This window comes from Rhinatrema bivittatum, chromosome 4, assembly GCF_901001135.1.
Source record: "Rhinatrema bivittatum chromosome 4, aRhiBiv1.1, whole genome shotgun sequence".
NCBI lineage: Eukaryota > Metazoa > Chordata > Amphibia > Gymnophiona > Rhinatrematidae > Rhinatrema > Rhinatrema bivittatum.
In genome coordinates this window covers 37924314-37948417 of record NC_042618.1, presented here as the reverse complement: position 1 = coordinate 37948417, position 24104 = coordinate 37924314, and the positions used below count along the sequence as shown (strand labels likewise).

At 46.4% G+C, this 24104-nt stretch overlaps 1 protein-coding gene across 1 annotated transcript in view; it reads left to right on the top strand.

Moving 5' to 3' along the window:
• HSP90AA1 (heat shock protein 90 alpha family class A member 1) overlaps positions 1-12141 on the top strand; it is a 105230-nt gene extending 93089 nt beyond the window's left edge. Inside the window, 2 exon segments of the mRNA XM_029597964.1 lie at positions 10973-11306; positions 11532-12141. Of these exon segments, the coding sequence (XP_029453824.1) occupies positions 10973-11306; positions 11532-11641 (444 nt within the window). The 3' untranslated portion in view covers positions 11642-12141.
• Positions 12142-24104: the final 11963 nt, after the last annotated feature.

Below are 24104 nucleotides of genomic sequence, written 5' to 3'. Positions count from 1 at the left end.
TGTGAACTCCAGTGACAAGAGTTTGATTGCCCTGTACCCAGGACGATAGACCATCCACTCAAGGGTAGGCTGCAGTTTTGTGAACCAGTGGGTTTTGTCCATAGTCTGTCAAGGATACTAATTGAATCTATTGGATGTCCCTCCAAATTACCCTCTGTACCCACTTTCAGGAGCTGGTAACACATCAGGAGGCACTACTAGCAGAGCATTCCTCCCTCTTAACAGCCAGTGGTCGAGTCCATACCACCAGAGCAGAGGGTGGAGATTCTACTCCAGGTACTTCTGATTACAAAGAACAGGAAGATTTTTAACAACTATGTAGAAGGTAACTTTTACCTTCTACATAGTTGTTAATTGGTTTCCCCTGTTCTATTGTAAACCGGTACGATAAGACCGCGTCTTGAGTATCGGTATAGTAAAAGAATTTAAATAAAATAAATAAAATAAGATGCCATCCCATCTTAGAGTTAAGAGCCTCTAACAAGTTTCTGAAAGCTCCAGATGGTTTCCCTGGGCACCTTGATTCCCCTCTTGCAAAAAGAAGAATGGCTATGCTCCCTCGACCTAAGATTTGTGGTGGGAAACTGCACTTCCAATACCAGGTGTTGTCTGGGCTCACATCAGCCCCACAGGTCTTCACAAAATGTTCTTATGCTTCTCTGCTCTCCTTATGGTTTTTTGTACCCCTTACCCTCCCCTGTTACTTGTAATTTCCGTTGCTTTTGTTCCATGTAAACAGAGGTGATGTTTCGACTAACATCGGTATAAAAGACTTTTAAATAAATAAATAAATAGTCATGGTGGCAGCACACTGCCATAGGCTGGGGGTGCATGTCTTCCCATTTCTAGATGATTAGCTAGTCAAGAGCATATCTCAGGCAGGGGCCACCAGGGCCATGTGCTTGACTATCCAGGAGTTTGGGTAGTTGAGTGAACCCCTAGAGACTTGGTCCCATATCAGTCCTTCACTTCAGTTTTTACTTCGTAGGAGCCATGCTATACATGGCTTAGGCCAAGGCCTTCTGCCTTGCCAGAAGGCAGTCACCTTGATGACCATTGCAACAGCCAGCAGTTCCCTGTACGTACCAGGATCAGTCCAGATGGTGGGTTATGTCCCCCGTCCAGCAGATGGAGTCAGAACAGACTTCGAAGGGTGCTGCTATATAGATCAGTGCACCCTCTGCAGGAGCTCAGTATCTTTCTGACTCCAGCAGATGAGTTGGGGAACCTGCTGCTTCCCCAGGGCTTACAGGAATTGGGTTTTCTTCTCCTTTTTCTTTGCCTTTGTTTCACAGTTTTGGATCAAGTTTATAAAAAAAAAAACCCCAAAAAAACAAAGTTAATTTTTGGGGAGGCGTGGCTTGTAGTCTGTTCTGCCTCCTTCTGTGCGGTCTCTTTCTGTCTCCTACTCCCCTTTCCTGGAACTGCGGGGGTAAGTGTTCTTTTATTTGTATGTGCCTTGCCTTCCCTTTCAGGTTCTTTGGAGATCGCGGCACTCTTCTGAAAAGCAGTTTCTCTGTCACGTGGAAGCCGGTGGTGCTGGCCTCTTCACGGCGGCTTCGGTCGTCCCGCGGTCCCGAGACGACTTATTTTTTCCCCGGGGCCGCTGCAGTAGGGAAGGGAGATTCCCCTGCTGCTGTTCCGGACGGCTCTGCGGGTTGTGTAGGCCGGTCCTGGCCCCCCCGCGGCACTTTCGCACTCAGGCAGCTTTCCTCGGGGGGGCCCCCCCCCCCCCCCCCCCGCGGCGCTTCTTTCCTCCCCTGGCGCCCAAAATGCCTCCGCCGTCCCGCTGTGCGGCCTGGCAGATATCTGCCTGGCACATGGAGGATTGTGGCCATATGGCCCAACAAGCTCAACATGTAACTCCCATAGCACATTTACACATGCACAGAGCCCTATGACCCAGAGGTCACAGTGGCACCAGGTCACTCAAGTCTCCAGGATTGAATCAGTTATCCCATCTCTCCAGAACTCATTGTCCTGGTGGCAGGCAGGTACTCCAATCTGGAACGGGGGATCTTGTTTCAAAGTCCCAAATTGTCCCAACCACAGATGCATCCACCCTGGGGTGAGCTCATGTAGATGGGCTTGGCAGCCAGGGTCTCTGGTCTGCCCAGGAATACTCTTGTCAAATTAACTTCCTGGAGTTTTGGGCAATCGGGTACACACTATGGGCTTTCAGACTTTCCAAAGTTGTCCTGATCCACATCGACAGTCAAGTAGCTATCTGGTATGTCAACAAGCAGGGAGGTACAGATCATACTTCCTGTGATAGGAAGTGGACCAGATCTGGTCATAGGCCCTGTCTCACAGGATGGTGCTTAGGGCCGTGTAGTTGGCCAGGCTGAGTCAAGCCTGTAGATCCTACGAGTGGTCCGTGAAGCAGAGGTTAGTGAATCATATTCCTCCTTGGGAGGGAGGAACCCGGATGTCTTTTGTTCATGTTCCACTGCAACAGCAAGGTGCCTTTGTTCTGTTCCCTCTACAGGTCAGACAGCAAACCAGCCTCTGATGCTCTTGCCCATCATTGGCATATTCTCAGATTTCCCTTAGTATCACTCTTGAAGGTTCGCAAGGACAGTGACTATGAATTTCATAGCCCCTCATTGGCTGATACTGGTCTGGTTTCCACTTCCTTGGGAGTTGTCTATCCAGACACCAGGTTTTAGTCTGGGGACTTCCCCAGATCTCATTATACAAGACCAAGACAGGCTGCAGCATCCCAATACCAAAGTCCTGTTGCTAACAGCCTGGATGTTGAGAGGTTAATCCTGCAGCTGTTTGATCTTTCAGAGGATGTCTTGTCCTGGTGGCTTCTAGAAAGTCCTCTGGACTAAAATGGAGGTGGTTTTCCATATGATGTGAGCAGAAAGCCCTAGATCAGTTCTGCCCCACACAGCTACTTGATCAGCTTCCGATAAGCATAGAAAATAGTTTAAAGATCAACTCCATTAGTTTACCACCTCTCAGTGCAATTGGCGTGCACACCAAGTTACAGATGGTATGCTTAAACTTGTACAGCGTATTGTACTATTCATATGGACCTGCTTAAGTTGAAGTCTCTAAGGCCTCCCACTGTCTTGGGACCTCAATGTGGTGTTAGCTCAGCTGATGAAAGCTTTTGAGCCATTGAGCACCTGAAAGCTGAAGTGCATGACCTGGAAGGTCATAATTTTGGTGGCCACCTCAGCGTGCAGGGTCAGCAAGCTTCTGGCCTTAGTGACTTATCCGCCTTTATACTAAGCTCTTTTTTTTTTTTTTTTTTTTTAACTATATCGTGACAGGCTATTCTTGTATACACACCTTTAAATTCCTGCCTAAGGTGGTGAATTTCATCACAGTCAATCATCCTGCCAGTATTTTCCTAGGCCCCATTTGCACCAAGGCAAGAAAGCAGTGCACAGTTTTTGGACAGCAAGTGAGCCTTAGCCTTCTATCTGGAGTGGACAGAAGCCCATAGACAGTCCAACTTTATTACTTTTGACGAGAATAGGTTGGGTATTGCTGTTGCCAGACACATTAACTGATTAGACTGTATCTCCTATTATGCCCAGGCGGGACTGCATTTTGGAGGTCATGTCAAAGTTCATTCTGTCAGGGCCATGACAGTGTCAGTGGCCCATTTGCGGGCATTTCCCATGGAGATCTGCAAGGCTGCAACATGGAGTTCTTTCCACACATTCACATTTCATTACTGTTTGGATAGGGATGGCCAACGTGACAAGTTCAGCCCTTCTCATTCCTGCCTAGGGCCTGTTTGGTTTCAGGCTCCTCCCCCGTTATCAACAGCACTGGTGGTGGTGGTGTGCCTATTAACACTTGCTTAGGTGTCTGATTCCTGTTTTGGGTTTTTTTTTGGGGGGGGGGGGAAACCGGGACCAGCATCATTCACCCATGTATGAGGACTACCATCCTGCTTTCCTCGAGTTGGTTATCTGTAACAGGCATTCTCTGAAGACAGAAGGATTTTAAGTTTTGTGAGTACTATCTGCTACTTTGCAGAGTTGATTTCTCCTATTTTTATTTAATTCTGTCACAAGAGTGGAGAGACTACCCATGGCATGCTGAATATGCCTACTCTTAAGTTCTAGAAACTGACAAGTATTCCCCATCGGGGCTCCGTCACCCATGTGAGAATGAACATCCTGCTGTCATTTTACACCTGTTACAGATAAGCAGCCCTCCTTACCCCATTCCAACCAAATACCCAGTTGACTACCATGTAAATAGTGCTACAATTCAAATCCAGAGGTAAGGAACACATCTTGTAGTCCAGGCTTGTTGTCTAGGGTGACAAGATTTATTATAACTTCATAATAGATCCACTGTGCAGTGAAGAAACTTAACCTTTCTCTGCGTAGTGGATTTATTATGAAGCTATGATCTGTCACCCTAAACAGAAAACCTGATGGACTTCAAGATTTGTTCCTTACCTCTGCAATGTTTGACATTGTGATTTCGCTTATCAGTTTGCTTGTGTAAAAAAAAATTGATTCTTGCCTGCTAATTTTCGTTACTGTAGTACCACAGATCAGTCCAGAGTCCTGGGTTTTGCCTCCTAGCAGGATGGAGAGAGACGTTCTGACTGACTCTGCCCTATACCCTCAGGTGCCACCTACAGTCTGTCAGTATTACACTGTATCCAAGCAGAAAATTTTAAAACCACCATAACTAATAAATTACTTTAATTTATACACACTACCTGGTCACTAACCCAAGAAGGCGCAGAACCTGTGAAAGTAGTCTGCAAAAAGATCAAGAAGTGCTGAACGAGCAGACACTCTGTTCTCTTCACGCTGAAATGGGTGGGACTCTGGACTGATGCATGATACCTGCTAATTTTCATTCCTGTAGTAAGAACCAATTTTCCTTTCCCTGTATGTACCCGGATCAGTCCAGACTCCTGGGATGTACCAGAGCTTTCCTATACAGAGTGGGACCCTGAGAGTCCCGCTCGGATCACAACTTCACCAAACCCGCCAGAGCCTGGGGCCTGGATATCCAACCGATTAATGCCTAGCAAAGGTGTGCAAAGATTTCCATGTAGCCGCCCTACAGATCTCTTGCGGTGAAATTTGCTGACACTACCCACAAGATGGCCTGCAAACAGGTGGAATGTGCTCTAAGACCGACCGGAAGTGGCCGGCCATGAAGCATGTACGCCGAACAGATTGCCTTTCAATCAGCGGGGGGACCCTATTATACGCCTTCCTGCTGTGGTCCCTATTGGGTGCAATCATCCATAAGATACAGCTACGTAGGGGACTAGTACTTCTAGTGACCCCAGACTGGCCAAGAAGACCGTGGTACGCAGACATGAGAAGACGACTAGCAGGGACCCCCCCTGACACTACCTCCACACAGAGACCTGCTGCAACAAGGTCCGATCCTCCATGAGGATCCAACTCTATTCTCTTACAGCCTGGCCATTGAGAGGGCTCACCTAAGAACATAAGAAAATGCCATACTGGGTCAGACCAAGGGTCCATCAAGCCCAGCATCCTGTTTCCAACAGTGGCCAATCCAGGTCATAAGAACCTGGCAAGTACCCAAAAACTAAGTCTATTTGCTTGTGAGAGAGAACGGATACTCGGGGGCTGTAATCGACACACTACTCCAAGCACACAAGTTCTCCACATCTTTAATGTACATAAGGATTTGGCAAGTATTCGAAGTCTGGTGCGAAGACCACGGCATCATAACACGCTCAATTAAAGTTCCTGTGATCCTGGAATTCATGCAGAACGGGCTACAGAAGGGTCTGTCCCTCAACTCCAAGGTACAGGTAGCCGCATTGTTAGGCTACAGCTCCAAGAGCAACAGCATAGCGTCTCACCTGGATGTTTCACGCTTCCTGAAAAGTCAAACACATCCGCCCACTACTAAAGTGGCCGGTACCTCTTTGGAATCTCAACCTGGTCTTGGATTTCCTAGCAGGAGCATCCTTCAGGCCCCTCCGAGGTCTGTCCCTCTGCTGTTAACTTTAAAGACACAATCCCTGCTGGCGGTTTGTTCAGCACACCGCATTTCGGAACTACAAGCACTGTCCTGCCGAGAGCCGTTCCTCAGACTCACCCCAGGAACCATCCAACTACGCACGGTCCCTTCGTTTCTTCCCAAAGTGGTGTGTCACTTCCATCTTAACCAAGCCATCTCGCTACCATCGCCAGATGAGTTGAATTCCGAAGAGGCTCGTAGTCTACACCCACCTCAACATCGGCTACTCCTATCCAGATACCTGGAAATGTCTGAAACCGTACGAAAAACGGACCACCTATTCATCCTTCACAGCGGGAAGAGACAAGGGGAAGCAGCCTTGCGAGCAACCATAGCCCGCTGGATCAAGGAAGTCATCAAGGCAGCCTACATAGAAGCAGGCAAGCCTCCGCCTTTACAGGTCAAGGCCCGTTCTACTAGAGCCCAGGCAGTGTCCTGGGCAGAAACCAGAATGCTGTCACCAGCCAAGATTTGCAGGGCGGCGGCATGGTCCTCTATCCACACCTCCAGATTCTACCGCCTGGATGTCCAGGCTCGGGAGGACACTGCATTTGCAAGGGCAGTACTAAGTAGGTCACGGGCAGCCTCCCACCCAGTTCAGGAGTAGCTTTTATACATCCCATTGGTCCTGAGTCCATCTGCTACACGCTAGGAAATGGAGAAATTACTTACCTGATGATTTAGTTTTCCTTAGTGTAGACAGATGGACTCAGCATCCCACCCTTGGCTGCCGTTACACGTGGAATTTCGAATGATTCAAGGGTAAGCCATATTTTCATTCACCTAGGACACCCACCCTACCGGGTGTCTATGCTTTCCAGTTGAGTATACTGGCGGTCTCCAGCTATAACCAATTCAACCAGATCAAGTTATAAAGTTTAACCAAGTTATAAAGTTATTCAAGTTAATCCAATTAGTCACACATATATCCACAATGCTTTTCGAGGAGAATACTGAAGAGCTGCACTTCCTGCAGGTGTATATGTACTAGGAGCTGATGTCAGATTTGAAATCTGATCCGTCTCCAACTGCTAGCAGGAGTACACTATACCCATTGGTCCTGAGTCCATCTGTCTACACTAAGGAAAAGAAATTATCAGGTAAGTAATTTCTCCATTAAAGAACATAGACATATCCAACATAAACAACGCCACACAATCATGACAACAAATAACCACGGAAATCGCCAATAATATAAACCCAGAAAGAACAAAAAAGATAGATAACAAAAGAAAAAATGACAACCCATGGTTTAATAAACATCTAAGACACCAAAGCAACTCTAAGAAAAAGAGAATGGCACAAAAACTAATGCCCCCTAACGCTAGCCAGATACCAAACATACTTAGCATTCTACAAAAAAGCAATAAACACTGAAAGGTTACTACAGCAAAAAAATTCAAAACTACTCAAACAACCCAAAAACTGTTTAACATAGTAAAAAATCTAACCTCGGACAACAATAACACACACTCCAAACAAAAATCTAAGCCAAGAGCTAGCAACTTTTTTTTCAAAAACAAAATTAGCAAAATTACTGAAAATATAATCTCAATCCCCACACAACTTTCAGCTAAACAACAAGGACATAACTCCATGGACATCATTTGAATCCATATCGTCCATTGAAAACTGAGAATCTAATCGCAACCCTTAACCCAGCATGCCACGAACTCGATAAAATACCCACTCTAACACTAAGTTATCCCACAACATCTCCTCAAATCATTAACAAATCACTTGAAGGCGAGCTACCAAGGACACCCTGAAAATGGTAATAATTAAACTCATTATTAAAAAAAAAAAAAAAAAAAAAAAAAAAAAAAAAGAACTTTGACCCCACAGAACTCAATAACTACCACCCCATCTCAAACTTATCATTCCTCGCTAAATTAACAGAAAAGGTGGTCCTAAAACAATTAAATGATCTAGAACTAAACATTTTTTACCCCACACAACATGGATTCCGGAAATATCACAGCACAGAAACTTTACTCCTCAACAACACAATACTAAAGTTTCAACAAAGGCCAACGATACATTTTCATGAGACCTATCTGCAGCCTTCAACACGGTCGACCATCAAACACTACTCCACAGACTATCAGAAATCTGCCTAACGGGGAAACTATAAACTGGTTCACATCTTTCCTTCTAAACAGATCATTTCAGGTTAACATCAACTCCCTTTCAGAACTAATTCCTCTAGAAACTGGAGTCCCACAGGGCTCCACACTATCTGCCACTCTGTTAAACATCTACATCCTATCACTATGCCAACTGCTAACAAGCCTCAGCACCACTTACTTTATGTATGCAGACGACATACAACTTATCATCCCTGTATTGAATACTGTAGAGAATGCCCTCAAACAAGTAGCCACATATCTCAATACCATAAATACTCTAAATCAAATGAAACTTTGCCGCAACATGGACACGACCGAATGTATACTACTAGAAAGAAAAAGCCAACCAAAACACCAAACAAATGCAATTCAAATAGACAACACCATGATCAAACTAAGTGAAAATGTTAAAGATCTTGGTATCTTGGCTCGACCCAGAATTGACTTTCAAAAAACATATTGCCATGAAAACAAAAGAAGGATTCTACAAGCTTTTAATACTTAAGAGATTAAAACCACTACTAAACCAACTGGAATTCAGAACCATACTTCAATCCCTAATATTCACAAGCTTTGACTACTGTAATTCACTACTACTAGGACTACCCAAATCAGCCATACGCCCACTTCAACTACTTCAGAACGCCACAGCAAGAATTCTCACAAATCACAATAGATCTGAACACATCACCCCAATACTAATGGATCTCCATTGGTTACCCATAGAGAAATGCATAGAACACAAATTGCTATGCATCATTCACAAAAACATAAATAACGATAACAAATGTCTAAACACCATATTCCAAAAATATATCCCCACAGCGCAACACAAGATCAACAAAGCACGACTGCCAACCTCACAACAGAGCATCTTCGATAGATAGGTAATGAGTATGGAACTCATTACCTGAATACTTAAGGTTACAAAATGAAAAACAATTCAAAACATGGCTATTTCAACAAACCTACAAAGATGGCATTGATTAGTAAACCCCTTGCAGGCAATCATGACTTCTGAATCATGAAGTCCACCCTCCCTCCCAAGCGAAGACACCTCTGATTCCCCAAACTGTACAGTACATTCTACACACAGCCCCCAGAACCCCTTAATTCTTTCATCCACACACTTGAAGATAAACTTTCTGCACTTTAAAATAGTGACCGGAAAATGTCTACAAAGTTAAACGTTATATTACTAGTTACCATGTTACTGTTAGTGAAGTTAAAGGTTAACAAACTATATCCATTCATGTGAGAGGCCACAATGCTCACTAGGTGCTGTTCCACCCAGGCTATCAACAGCTGAGCCTCGATTGCAACTGGTTGGCTTTTGGTCCCTCCTTGGCGTTTGATGTAAGCAACCACGGTGGCATTGTCGGACAGAACGCTGACCAACTTCCCCTACAGAAGCAGCTGAAGAGCCTGCAATGCTAATCTCACTGCGCTGGTCTCCAAACAATTGATCAACCACCAGGCTTCTTCCACTGACCATTGTCCCTGCACCAATCTGTCCTGACATCTCCCCAACCAGAGAGACTGGCGTCTGTAGTGACCACCATCCAGGTGGGAACTTCCAGGGCCTCCCCCCCCCCCCCGGCGCAAATTGTCTGCGAGGGAGCCACCAATCAAGAATGGAACGCACAGAGTCCCTGTAAGGGGAAGATGAAATTGTTCAGATACCGGCTTCCGATGGGAAAGTAATGCTGACTGAAGAGGTCTCATATGAGCAAAGGGCCCACAGGACTAACTCCAAGTGTGGAAGCCATCGAACCGAGGACTCTCAAATAATCCCAGACTCTGGAAGGATGCTTGCACAACAACTCCATAACTTGTCCTTGCAGCTTGATGATTCACTCCTGTCAGGAAGAACTCTCCCCAGTCTCGTGTCTAACAGAGCCCCCAGGAACTCCAGGGGCTGGGAGGGAAGTAGGTGACTCTTGGCTAGGTTGACCACCTAGCCTAGCACCTGCAATAAATGAAGAACCCGATGCACTGCAGAGCGACAGACTGATTTTGGTCGAATCAGCCAATTGTCCGGATATGGATGAACAAAGAATCCTTCCTTCAGGAGTTGCAGCACCACCACCATTATCTTGGTAAAAGTCCTGGGTGCCATGGCAAGCCCGAATGGCAGAGCGCAGAACTAGAAATGATTCAACAGAATGGAAAACATCAATTTCTGAAATGTGGCTCTGATCCCAAAGTGCATATATGCTTTGGTCAGATCCAGGGACACTAGAAACTTGCCCCTGTGCAACAATGCCACAATTGCCCTTAGGGGTCTCCATGTGAGACAGCGGATGACCCTTTAAGTCCAGAATGTGCCTTCTTTCTTGGGCACCACGAAGTAAATGAAATAATGGCCCCTCGACCCCCTGCTACTGTCAGCCTCTAATACCAGGGAGGATGGTCCCCCCCCCTCAGGACCTGCCAACTCCCTGGGAGGCTCCAGCAACAGCTCGAAGGATTTTCCTCACTCTAAGGTTGCATGCTCTTTCTTTTTTTTTTTTTCTAGTCTGACTATAGGGTTTTTGCACTTTCACCATATGCTGAAGACAGAAATACTGACTGTGACTGTAGGTGGCCCCTGAGGGTATAGGGCAGAGCCAGTCAAAACGTCTCCCTCCATCTGCTGGAGGGAAGGCAAAACCCAGGACTCTGGACTGATCAGGTACATACAGGGAATTCAAGTTGACCATGCCAAAGTCATTTTGTTCTTGAGCAAGTAAGTCAAATGCTTTATTCAATATTTAATATAAATATTGTGCTTTTTACTATAGATAACTCTAACATCTCCATGGGAGAAGTCTGACTGCTGTAACAAATTTTATTTCTGATTGCAGGTGGTTGTCTCCAACAGATTAGTGACTTCTCCATGCTGTATTGTAACAAGCACTTATGGCTGGACAGCTAATATGGAGAGAATAATGAAAGCCCAAGCACTGAGAGATAATTCTACAATGGGCTACATGGCAGCAAAGAAACATCTAGAGATAAACCCTGATCATTCCATTATTGAAACATTAAGACAGAAAGCAGAGGCAGACAAGAATGACAAGTCTGTGAAAGATCTAGTCATCCTTCTGTATGAAACAGCACTCCTGTCATCTGGCTTCAGTTTGGAGGATCCACAGACACATGCCAACCGTATCTATAGGATGATCAAACTTGGTCTTGGTACGTTTAAAACAAAAAAAAAATTGGGGGGGAAAAGGCACTAACTCGTCAAACATTTTCTGTATGAAACCTCACTATGTGCCACCTAGTTCAATGAAGTCATTAAATCTTTCACTAATTGGCATGAGTTGAGTACAAAATGCATTGATTATATAGCAAGCTTTAACTTGAACCTTTTAAAGCAATGTCTTAAGTATCTCTCACTAACCTATAATCTTTCAATAGGCATTGATGAAGATGATAGTGCTACAGAAGAATCCAGTCCAGCTGCAACAGAAGACATGCCACCTCTTGAAGGGGATGATGACACATCACGAATGGAAGAAGTAGATTAGTGTAACTAATACTGTAGAACTTATAAATGTGTTCTGCCTAATCTGACTAGGCTAGAATTTGTATATCATGATATGGTTTACCTTAAAAAGTTGATAAAACGTTTATTTTTGTTACAATGTATCTTTTCCCTTTTTTAAATGTTAATGGTGGGGAATTCTTTGAGAATAGCTGTTATATTACAACAGTATTGGTTAGTTTGCACTATTTCACTTGTCCAAGAAGCTTTGGAGATTAGAAGCGTGAATGGTAACATTGCTGGTAGCTTTAGCTGCTGAAATCTCCATCTAGCATAAGCTAATATTCATGTGCATGCTACCAGGTTGGAAGGAGGGAAAGGCCTCTTAAAACTAACTTTACTACAGTCACATCAAAAGGTTTGATAGTTGCACTTTTTTCACTTTTTAGTTGATGTTAAAATCTTATGAATAAACCTGTAACTTGTAATATTTGCATGTGTGAGCCCTAAACATACAGAAATCAATAAAAGTGTTTACATGACTAGATGGCTAAGCAAATTTTTGCACTTCCTTACTGTCCCATGCCAAGTAGATATACTTCTTGCCAGCAGATGGAGAAAAAGCTCAAAGCTGATTTGTCTCTCCTGTAGAGGGTCTGTTGCTACCTTTATTTCTCTGTATTAAGCAGATGTGGACTGGTACTGTGGCTATAAGCTCCTCCCAGGAAGGCTTAAAGTAATCTGAGGGAGCTCTGAGTGATCGTGGTGGGACTGATTTTTTCCTAGGACAAGCAGGATGGTAGTCCTCGCATGTAGGTGACATCAGATGAAGCCCGGCACAGAATTTGTCAGTTTTTGGAAACTTTGGCAACCTGAGCATGCACAGCATGCCATTATCTGCATCCATGCAGGGTCCCTTTTCAGGTGTGTGTGTGTTTTGGTTTTTGGGGGTTTTTCTTGTGGCAGTGGAGCTCCTCTTCATTCTCTCCCCCCCCCCCCCCCCCCCCCCAAAAGTATTTTTGGGTCTATTTTTCAGCCGTTTCTGCACCGAGTCCCTCTTCATTGGTCGGTCTCCTTCCCATGGCATGGTCGGTGTGAAACTCTCCCCTTTGCGGTCTATTCTCATGGTGTCACTCTCTGCTGGCTGACAATCTACTGTTTTGGGGGGTGTTTTTTTTATGGCATCCGATTTGACTATGCCTCCAATGCCCGTGGACCTTGTTTGTCATTGATCTACCTGAGGTTTGTATCCTCTTGAGTGTCGTGTCACATCTGGATGTGCGTGTTGCGATCAGATGATCCCAATGGCAGTCGTGCCCAGCTGGTTAAGATGGAGAAGCTTTCTGAGTCCCAAAAGTCTGATTCATTTACTCTGGCGTTGGGGGCATCTATACTGGGAGGCCATAGATCCATTAGATATGCCATCCCATTCCACTCCTCCATTGGGACCTTCTCGAGAGAGGGGCCGGAGTTGGGCCATCTCAGGTGTCCTTGCATTCCAAAACAGGATTTTTCGCAGCAGTGGGAAAGGACTGGGTCAAGCATCGAGGGAAGACCCGCCAGCATCACCAGGTGCGGCACCGGCACACCATGCCAGCACCAAAGCAACCCTGTAGAGAGTATGCCTCAAGCCTCCATCAGACACAGGAGTCCCAGGCATTCCCCACTGGTGTCTGTGGTGGGCCCCGAGGAGGTTCTGATGCCGCCACTTCCTCAATCTATTCTTTCTTCAGATTTTTCTGGAGGAGTAGGATCACAAGGTTCAACTAGTAGTGCTACGAGCCTTGTGGGGTATCAAGCCACCATCATCAGTGCCAGAGCCTGCACAGCCTCTTGGCGCCCCCTGCTCGAGCAACTACACATCCTTTTGGGCATAATACTAATGCAACTGGTACCTGGGGTACCATGCATGCCCCAGCAGTCAACAGTGCCCTCCAAGAGCAATTCCCATTGGGTCCTCCAAAGAGGAAGAGTTGATGCAGCCAGCACATGAGGCTTCTAGTTCCACAGCCACGATTCCATGGCCCCAGGGGACCTTAGCAAGGAAGGCCCCCTTATGATCTGGGTTGAGATAATACCTCAGAGGAGTGCTCTGCCTTGGCAACCTTCTCTCAGAAGTCTCCACTGGATGAGAGGCATAAGTCCCCCACCAGAAGACCTTACGGGCTTTGGGTGATAGCAGAGGCAGTTCCGTTTCAGCTTGTCGCTGAGGACACCCAGCCCAAATTGCTGGAGGTCCTCCAGTTCATGGATGCCCCAAAGGAAATTGTGGCATTCCCAGTCAGCTGACCTTTTAAGGAGCAGCTACTCAGGATCTGGGAACACCCCATGACAGTTTCTCCAGTCAATCAGAAGGCGGATGCGATTTACTTAGTGCAACAAGCATTTGGTTTGAGAGGTGCTTTCCCTGTACATACCTGGAATCAGTCCAGACTGCTGGGTTATGCCTCCCTTCCAGCAGATAGAGACAGAGGAAAAACTTGACGGGCACCCCATCTTGGTACAGTGTGCCACCTGCGATCCTTCAGTATTTCTCTGGTCTCCAGCAAATGATGGTAGCCGAACCTGCGATCCTCATCCTTAGGGCTATTCTTAAAAACAGACCAAGGAACACAGGTAGGAGTACAGTTCCTCCCAGGGGCTTGGTAGGTCCTAGTGGGACTATCCCCTCCCAGTTGCAGGCAGGGCTAGGGGTTAGTGACCCTGATTGCTCCTGTTTTCCGGGTCCGGTGACTGTTTAGTATTCAGGTACATGCTGGTGGTCTGGTCTCTCCTTCACCCATAAGTTGCATTCCTCTGATCTTTTTTCACACACAAAAATATACAGATTGTTTTTCAGGTCTCCCAGGCTCTGGAGGTATTTTTGTAGTTCTCTCACTCGCCGAGCCATGCCACAAGCATCCTGCTGTTCCTGCGGGGAGCTGGCCATGCATCTCTCCCGCAACAGCCTCTGCTGCTGATGTCCACAGCAGAGGGATTCAAAGGGGGCCTGCTCTTGGTGGACCCTCCTTTTGAAGTTCCCCAGGTTATCAGACTCAGGAGGCCAATCGTATCCATGTGGTGCGAAACGGAACCTTAGATCTGCTGGACTTGGCGGCCCCAGACTTTCCCCATGCGAACTGGGATGATAAGAACATAAGAAAATGCCATACTGGGTCAGACCAAGGGTCCATCAAACCCAGCATCCTGTTTCCAACAGTGGCCAATCCAGGCCATAAGAACCTGGCAAGTACCCAAAAACTAAGTCTATTCCATGTAACCATTGCTAATGGCAGTGGCTATTCTCTAAGTGAACTTAATAGCAGGTAATGGACTTCTCCTCCAAGAACTTATCCAATCCTTTTTTAAACACAGCTATACTAACTGCACTAACCACATCCTCTGGCAACAAATTCCAGAGTTTAATTGTGCGTTGAGTAAAAAAGAACTTTCTCAGATTAGTTTTAAATGTGCCCCATGCTAACTTCATGGAGTGCCCCCTAGTCTTTCTACTATCCGAAAGAGTAAATAACCGATTCACATCTACCCGTTCTAGACCTCTCATGATTTTAAACACCTCTATCATATCCCCCCCTCAGTCGTCTCTTCTCCAAGCTGAAAAGTCCTAACCTCTTTAGTCTTTCCTCATAGGGGAGTTGTTCCATTCCCCATATCATTTTGGTAGCCCTTCTCTGTACCTTCTCCATCGAAATTACATCTTTTTTGAGATGCGGCGACCAGAATTGTACACAGTATTCAAGGTGCGGTCCTCACCATGGAGCGATACAGGAGGCATTATGACATTTTCTGTTTATATTCACCATTCCTTTTCTAATAATTCCCAGCATTCTGTTTGCTTTTTTGACTGCCGCAGCACACTGTACCGACGATTTCAATGTGTTATCCACTATGACACCTAGATCTTTCTGGGGTTGTAGCACCTAATGTGGAACCCAACATTGTGTAATTATAGCATGGGTTATTTTTCCCTATATGCATCACCTTGCACTTATCCACATTAAATTTCATCTACCATTTGGATGCCCAATTTTCCAGTCTCACAAGGTCTTCCTGCAATTTATCACAATCTACTTGTGATTTAACCTACTCTGAACAATTTTGTGTCATCTGCAAAATTTGATTATCTCACTCGTCATATTTCTTTCCAGATCATTTATAATATATTGAAAAGTAAGGGTCCCAATACAGATCCCTGAGGCACTCCACTGTCCACTCCCTTCCACTGAGAAAATTGTCCATTTAATCCTACTCTCTGTTTCCTGTCTTAGCCAGTTTGCAATCCATGAAAGGACATCGCCACCTATTCCATGACTTTTTACTTTTCCTAGAAGCCTCTCATGAGGAACTTTGTCAAACGCCTTCTGAAAATCGAAGTATACTACATCTACCGGTTCCCCTTTATCCACATGTTTATTAACTCCTTCAAAAAAGTGAAGCAGATTTGTGAGGCAAGACTTACCTTGGGTAAAGCCATGCTGACTTTGTTCCATTAAACCATGTCTTTCTATATGTTCTGTGATTTTGATGTTTAGAACACTTTCCACTATTTTTCCTGGCACTGAAGTCAGGCTAACCGGTCTGTAGTTTCCCGGATCGCCCCTGGAGCCCTTTTTAAATATTGGGGTTACATTTGCTATCCTCCAGTCTTCAGGTACAATGGTGATTTTAATGATAGGTTACAAATTTTTACTAATAGGTCTGAAATTTCATTTTTAGTTCCTTCAGAACTCTGGGGTGTATACCATCCGGTCCAGGTGATTTACTACTCTTCAGTTTGTCAATCAGCCTACCACATCTTCTAGGTTCACCGTGATTTGATTCAGTCCATCTGAATCATTACCCATGAAAACCTTCTCCATTACGGGTACCCTCCCCAACATCCTCTTCAGTAAACACCGAAGCAAAGAAATCATTTAATCTTTCCGCGATGGCCTTATCTTCTCTAAGTGCCCCTCTAACCCCTCGATCATCTAACGGTCCAACTGACTCCCTCACAGGCTTTCTGCTTCGGATATATTTTAAAAGGTTTTTACTGTGAGTTTTTGCCTCTACAGCCAACTTCTTTTCACATATGGGTGACATCATGAGGATGGAGCCCAATCATGGAACATTTTGTCAAAGTTTCTAGAACTTTGATTGGCACCTACTGGGCATGCCCAGCATATTACCAACCCTGCAGGCAGCAGGGGTCCCCCTTCAGTCTTCTTTTTTCTGCGCAGCAGTAGCCATGCAGGTTAAGGAGCTCTTCAGAGATTCCTGACAGGAATTTTTCCTTACGGAACTTCATCAAAATTTTCAAAATATTTTAACCCCACAGGGGTCCCCTTATCAATATCTTTGCTCCGCGGTCGAATGGTAACTTTTTTACCTGCTTGCGGTCTATTCCCGTCGAGATTTTCCCCTCTCGGCCTACCGGCCATCGACTGCACCACGGCTAAATTTTGTCTAGGCCATGGTGTCTGGTTTCCGTCGGTGTCCTGACTGCACTCGAACGATGTCCATCACTGACCCTCACACGGTCTGTGTGATGTATGACCATGATGTCCTTACTTGCACCAAATGTGCCCAAATGACACCAAAGGGTCGCAAGGCTAGGCTGGAGAAGATGGGACTTCTCTTTCAGCCAAAAACCCTGACTCCATCGATAGCTTCGACGTCGTCTGAACCAGTACCATCTACTTCACGCCAGCACCGGGAAACTGCTGCTGTCCGACCAGCTTCGACAACTCCGTGGGTGTCGACTCCCCTCTGTTTCTCCTCAGGAGAAAGACTGAGGAGAACATCGAGAAAAACATCAACACCACCATCAAAAAGCTCAGACCACCGATACAGGCAAGCCCTCGGAATCGACGTCGTCTGAGCCACCGACAAAGAAGTCCTGAACAGAAAAGGCCCCATCCTCTTCTGTCTCTGGGTTACTGAGGCATTCCCCACCTGTACAGATGCCGGGATCCGCGATTCCACCTTCACCGGTTGACCCTCTGGCTATGCATTTGCCGCCTCCTACTCCAGAACCGGGTATCCATGCCCCAGATTTCTGTGAGGAATTGGATCAGATGATCCAAGAGGCCATCAGTAAAGCACTCCAGGGGTTCAAAACTCCATCGACGCTGGTTCCTGCTCCAGCCACCGATCCAATACCCATGGCGCTTGCACTGCTATTGGCAAGAATGGATAAGTTAATCGGTGCCCTTCCACTGGTGCATCCGAGGGAACCGATGGCTCCAATTCCTTCCTCATCGATACCCTTATCAGAAGAAGAGCAATCACCGATCTCCATTCTGCCCTCCGGAGTGCTACCACAGACACATCCATCGATGCCCCCATCGATGCCTTTGGTTCCACCTCCAAGGCCATCGATGCCTAGGCCCGTATCTTCCGGAATAACACCATTACTCCCTTCTGATGAACATATGGGAGCTGGTGATGAGCCATACAATTCCTGGACCGATGATTCATCCCAGGATTCAGATGATCTGCCTTCACAGCCCTCTCTTCCTGATGAAAGGAAGCGTTCTCCTCCAGAGGACTTGTCCTTTATCAACTTTGTTAAAGAAATGTTTGAAACAGTTCCATTCCAGCTTCAGACCGAAGAGAACTCTAAGCATCAGATATAGAACTTCTCCAATTTCGCAATGCTCCTAAGGAAATCATGTCTATTCCTATTCATGACATCCTCTTGGACCTTTTAAAGAGAAATTGGGAGCACCCTGGCTCTGTGGCACCTGTCAACCGTAAGGCAGATGCCACCTATCTAGTTCAGCCAGCCCCTAATCATCATTCAGGAGTTGTGGAGTCAGCCCAGAAGAGGGCACGACGCTCCAAAATCCACTCTTCCATTCCCCCAGGAAAGGAACAAATTTCTGGATGCATTTGGAAGACGAGTATTTCATGGGTCAATGCTCATCTCTCGCATTGCTTCCTATCGATTATACATGACCCAGTACAATAGGGCCCTGTTTACGAAGATTCAGGAATTTGCTGAAACCTTACCTCTGCAATTCCAGGACCAACTTCATGCCCTAGCACAAAAGGATCTAGATGCTGGCAAACATGAAGTTCGGTCGGCATATGACATCTTTGACACCGCCTCCAGAGTTTCGGTGGCAGGAATTAGTGCGAGAAGATGGGCCTGGCTAAAGTCTTCAGACCTCAGACCAGAAGTACAGGACAGGTTGGCTGACTTGCCCTGTACTGGGGATAATCTTTTCAGAGAAAAGATTCAAGAAGCAGTGGCACAGCTCACGGACCCCCAGGAGACTTTGCGCCAGCTCTCCTTACTGCCTTCTGATCTCTCGTCCTCTTCCAACAGATCTTTTAGGAGAGACTCCAAGAGACAATTCTACCAGCAAAGAAGATTCTATCCCCCGGCGTCCAGGGCTCGAGCTTCTAAGCCTTACCAAAAAGGCCAATCCAAGCAACCTCGAGTACAGAAGTCACAGCCAGGTCCAGCGTCTGGTTTATGACTCCTTCCTAGAGAGCAGTACTCAGCCTCCACTTCAGACCATTCCCGGAGGCCGGTTGTGCCACTTCTCCAAACCATGGCATACAGTCACCACAGATCAGTGGGTACTCGCTTTAATAACCCAAGGTTACCACCTCAACTTTCTCTCTGTGTTGTTGTTATAGGTGTTTGTGGATCCTTGGATGCTGTGGAGGTGACCACGCCCATGGGGAGGAGCCCCAGCACTGGGCTAGACTTGTACTACACCAAGAGTTCTTGTACTACACCAAGAGTTTCTTTTATTAAACAGCTTGGGTAGAACCACCAGAGGTGGCAGTAGTGAGGTAGTCTCATAGTTGCAGTCTCAGGGACTTCGGCAGAGAGAGCCCTTCTCTCCTAGATGACATCAGGATGTTTCTGCAGCAGGTCTCTCAGCGAGGAGATACTGTGGATGATAGACTGAGAGTTAGAGTACTCAATAGGTGTTTGCTGTTGATATGCAATTCCACCAGGTGGTTGTAGAAGGTACGGGCACCGAGGCAGGGAGAGCAGGTCCTCGAAGAGCGAGTACCTGTTCCCTGTAAGGCATCTGAAATAAAGCAGAGGGCCCCCGAGGAGCAGGTACCCAGGTTAAGCATATACCCCGCAGGGCAGAGAGAGAGGAGAGCTTCTCCTGCGGCAAGCACGGAAGCGGCAGCAGTAGAGTAGACAAGAAACAGATTCGAGTCCTTGCCAACTCGGGGAGCTAGCAAATGAGTAAAGGTAATATACCTGGGTGGCGTGACATCAGCATGAGGGAACACCCTCGAGGTTCACGCCAAGGATGGTATAAAGACGTGGGTTGCGCTGCGCACCCTAGTAGGTTACCTGGGAGGGGCAATGGCGGGAGTCTGCAACCGTAGCCGTTCCGTGGACGCCAGAGAGGTCACTTGTAGACGCGGCAGTATCCATCTTGCCCAGGTAAGCGGGAGGAGCTGTGAATAAGGTGAGGCAAATGGGGCAAAGCTGACTGTGGGGAACATCCGACCACTCATCACTCCTGGAGCAGGTGGTCTCCCTCCTCCTCCAGTCCCGAGCAATAGAGCCAGTACCCCTCTCCCACAGGGGCAGGGGTTCTATTCCCGGTATTTCCAGATACTAAAAAAGTCAGTGGTGTTCGCCCAATACTGGATCTTCGGACTTTAAACAATAAACCATTCCATATTTAAACCATTCCATATTGCTGGATCGCCTAACAGATATCCGCATCTCCGGATCTGCCCACAACTGGTTCAAGTCCTTCCTCAGCAATAGGGACTTTTAAAGTCAAAATCAACAATAAAGAGTCACCCCTAACAAAATCAACTCTTGGTGTACCACAAGGATCCTCCTTATCTCCAACCCTCTTTAACATATACCTCCTCCCCCTCTGCCAACTGTTAACAGACCTCAACCTTATTCATTATCTGTACGCAGACGACGTACAGATCCTAATCCCCATAACAGAATCCATCTCAAAGCGCTCACCCATTGGAATAAATGCCTTCTATCCATCACTAATCTACTCAAACAGCTTAAACCTGGTACTCAATGCCTCTAAGACAGAGCTTCTCCACATCTCCTCAAATGAAAACAATATCTCCCCTCCATCACCACACAATTCTCTCATTACCTGTAAGCAGGTTAGAGACCTTGGGGTAATTCTAGACAATCGTCTAAATCTAAAGAAAACGGTCAATACTACCTCTAAAGACTGCTTCTACAGACTACAGATCCTAAAACGTCTTAAACCACTCTTTTCTTCCATGACTTCAGGACAGTCCTCCAAGCGCTTCTGTTCGCCAAAATAGACTACTGCAGTGCCCTCTTCCTAGGCCTCCCCAAATCCACTACCAAACCACTGCAGATGATACAAAATGCGGCAGCGAGATTGCTGACCAGTACCAGCCGCGGTGAACACATCTCACCCATCCTCAGGAACCTACATTGGTTACCAGTGAACTTCAGAATTCTATACAAATCAATCACCATAATTCACAAAATCATCCATCACCAACTTCAACTTGACCTGGAAATCCCACTCAAACTCCACTCCTCTAACAGACCAACTAGAAGATATTCACAAGGCACTCTGAAATATCCCCCACTAAAGCCTCACGCCTCTCTACGACCAAAGACAGAGCTTTTTCGATAGCGGGCCCATCTATCTGGAATAGCATCCCTTCAAATCTCAGACTGGAGCCATGCCTTTTAACCTTCAGAAAAAGACTTAAAACCTGGCTCTTTCACCAAGCCTTCGCCGATCCACCAGACAATCACTAGTTGTCCTTCACTCTGACCCGGTCTGGCATGTATTCTCACGAACATTGGACTCCGACACTTCCAGGCTAAAGCACCTTATAAGCTTTTAACCCGTACGCTCCATGGTGACACTTTATATTTGTTTCCTGCCTTATCTTCTTTCCAGCTTGTTGCAAGCTTCCAAGTTCTCTTTCCCTGTTGATTGTAACTTTGACTTATTCCTGCCCATTGTTATCTTTTGTTTACTTGAATTGTTACTTCAGTTATACCATTGTTTAAATGTAAACCGATCCGATATGGTTATTTACTATGAAGGTCGGTATAAAAAACTGTTAAATAAATAAATAAATAAAATACCTACAAAGAGAAAAGTTCAAGATGGTGACCTTGGGTTCTCTTCTTCCCCCTTCTCCAAAGGGAAGACTGGCTCTGCTCTCTAGACCTCCAAGACGCCTACACAAATATTTCAATTACTCCGTCACATCACAGATTCCTGTGGTTCCTAGTAGGCCCAAAACACTTCCACTATAGAAGTGTTACCATTCGGCCTAGCATCTGCCCCACAAGTCTTCACCAAGTGCCTCGTAGTGGTAGCTGCCTTTCTCAGGAGTCAAAGTGTCCACGTCTACCCCTATCTCGACGTTTGGTTGATCAGGGATCCTTCTCAGCAAGCTGCACTGGCGTCTCTATGTCTCACGTGCCAAACCCTGATCTCCCTAGGGTTTCTCAAACTATCCCCAAAATCCAGGCTAGTTCCCTCTCAAACCCTATCGTTCATAGGGGCCGACTTGGACACTCTAAAAGCGAAAGCCTTCCTACTTCAGGATTGAGCTTTCACTCTCGGCTTCTCTGGCCCATTGACTGCAGCCTCGACAACACCTCAACTGCATGTCATATGGCCTCCTCGGTGCATGTCACTCCCATGGCCCGCCTGGCCATGAGAGTATGCAGTGGACTCTAAAGTTGCAGTGGATTCAGTCTTCTCAGCCAATGTCCACCATTGTCCATATCACCAACCAGCTCCGCTTATCGCTGGCTTGTTGGATAAACCAATCCAATCTGCTTCAAGGCCTTCCATTTTAGGCTCCAGACCCTCAAATAACCTTGACAACAGATGCCTCCAACCTCGGCTGGGGTGCACATGTTGCAAACCTGCAAACTTAGGGCATTTGGTCTCTAGAGGAAGCCAAACACCAAATCAATTTCCTGGAGCTTCGTGCAATCAGATATGCTCTCAGGACTTTTTCAGGATCACTTTTCCAACCAGGTCATCCTGATTCAAACCGACACCAGGTGGCTATGTGGTACATCAACAAGCAAGGGGGAATGGGCTCCTACCCTCCTGTGTCAGGAAGCTGCACAGATATAGGCGGAAGCCCTTTCCCACTCGATGTACCTCAGGGCCACCTACTTGCCGGGAGTGGACAATGTGTTGGCAGACAAGCTAAGTCGCACTTTTCAACCGCATGAGTGGTCCCTCAACCCCACTGTAGCGGACTCAATATTCCAACATTGAAGTTACCCTCACATAGACCTCTTTGCGTCAATTCACAACTGCAAAGTAGGGAACTTCTTCTCTCTCACTCGCAGCCAATACCTTCAGCCAAGAGATGCTTTCTCCGTGTGGGTCAGTGGTCTCCTTTATGCGTACCCTCCACTTCCACTCATTTCAAAGACTCTTGTGAAGTTGCGAAAGGACAAGGGACTAATGATTCTCATAGCCCCTCATTGGCCACGCCAGGTCTGGTTTCCAATTTTCCACGACCTATCAGTACACCAACACATTCCTCTGGGGAAGGACCCACTTCTGATCACTCAGAACAATGGCTGCCTTCGTCACCCCAACATCCAGCCCTCTCTACTTGACTGCCTGGATGTTGAAAGGTTAATCCTTCAACCTCTTAACCTTTCAGAGGCCGGTATCTCGTGTAGCTTCACGAAAGCCTTCCACAAGGCAGTCTTATCGTTACAAATGGAACAGGTTTGCGGTATGGTGTACTTCCATGTCCATCGATTCCTTCACTTGTTCCACACCAAAGATTTTGGACTATCTCTGGCACCTGTCAGAGTCAGATCTCCAAACTTCTTCTATCAGGGTACATGTCAGTGCAGTAGCCGCCTTCCATAAAGGTGTTGGGATGTATCTATTTCAGAACAAACCCCTCGTAACACACTTTTTGAAGGGCTTGCTCCACCTTAAACCTCCACTGCGCCCTCTGGCCCCTTCCTGGGACCTCAACTTGGTTTTGGGGCGGCTCATGAAACCGCCGTTTGAGCCTCTCCAATCCTGTGATCTCCGCCATCTCACCTGGAAGGTGATTTTTCTTTTGGCGATCACTTCTGCTTGCAGAGTTAGTGAATTACAGGCCTTAGCCACCTACCCACCTTACACTAAACTTCTGCATGATAGGGTAGTACTCCGCACTCACCCTACGTTTTTGCCTAAGGTAGTATCGGAGTTTCATATCAATCAATCCATTATACTACCCACCTTCTTTCCTAGGCCCCACTCAAACCCAGGAGAACAGGCTCTGCATACCCTGACTGTAAACGTGCTTTAGCATTTTATCTAGACCGTACAGCTGCCCACAGGAAATGCACTCAATTGTTTGTTTCCTTCGATAGCATCAAATTGGGCAAACCTGCGGATAAGCAGACTCTCTCCTCCTGGTTAGCGGACTGTATTTCCTTTCTTTACCAACAGGCAGGCATTCCACTTCAATACCGTGTTAAGGCACACTCTGTCAGGGCCATGGCAACATCAGTGGTGCACCGACACGCG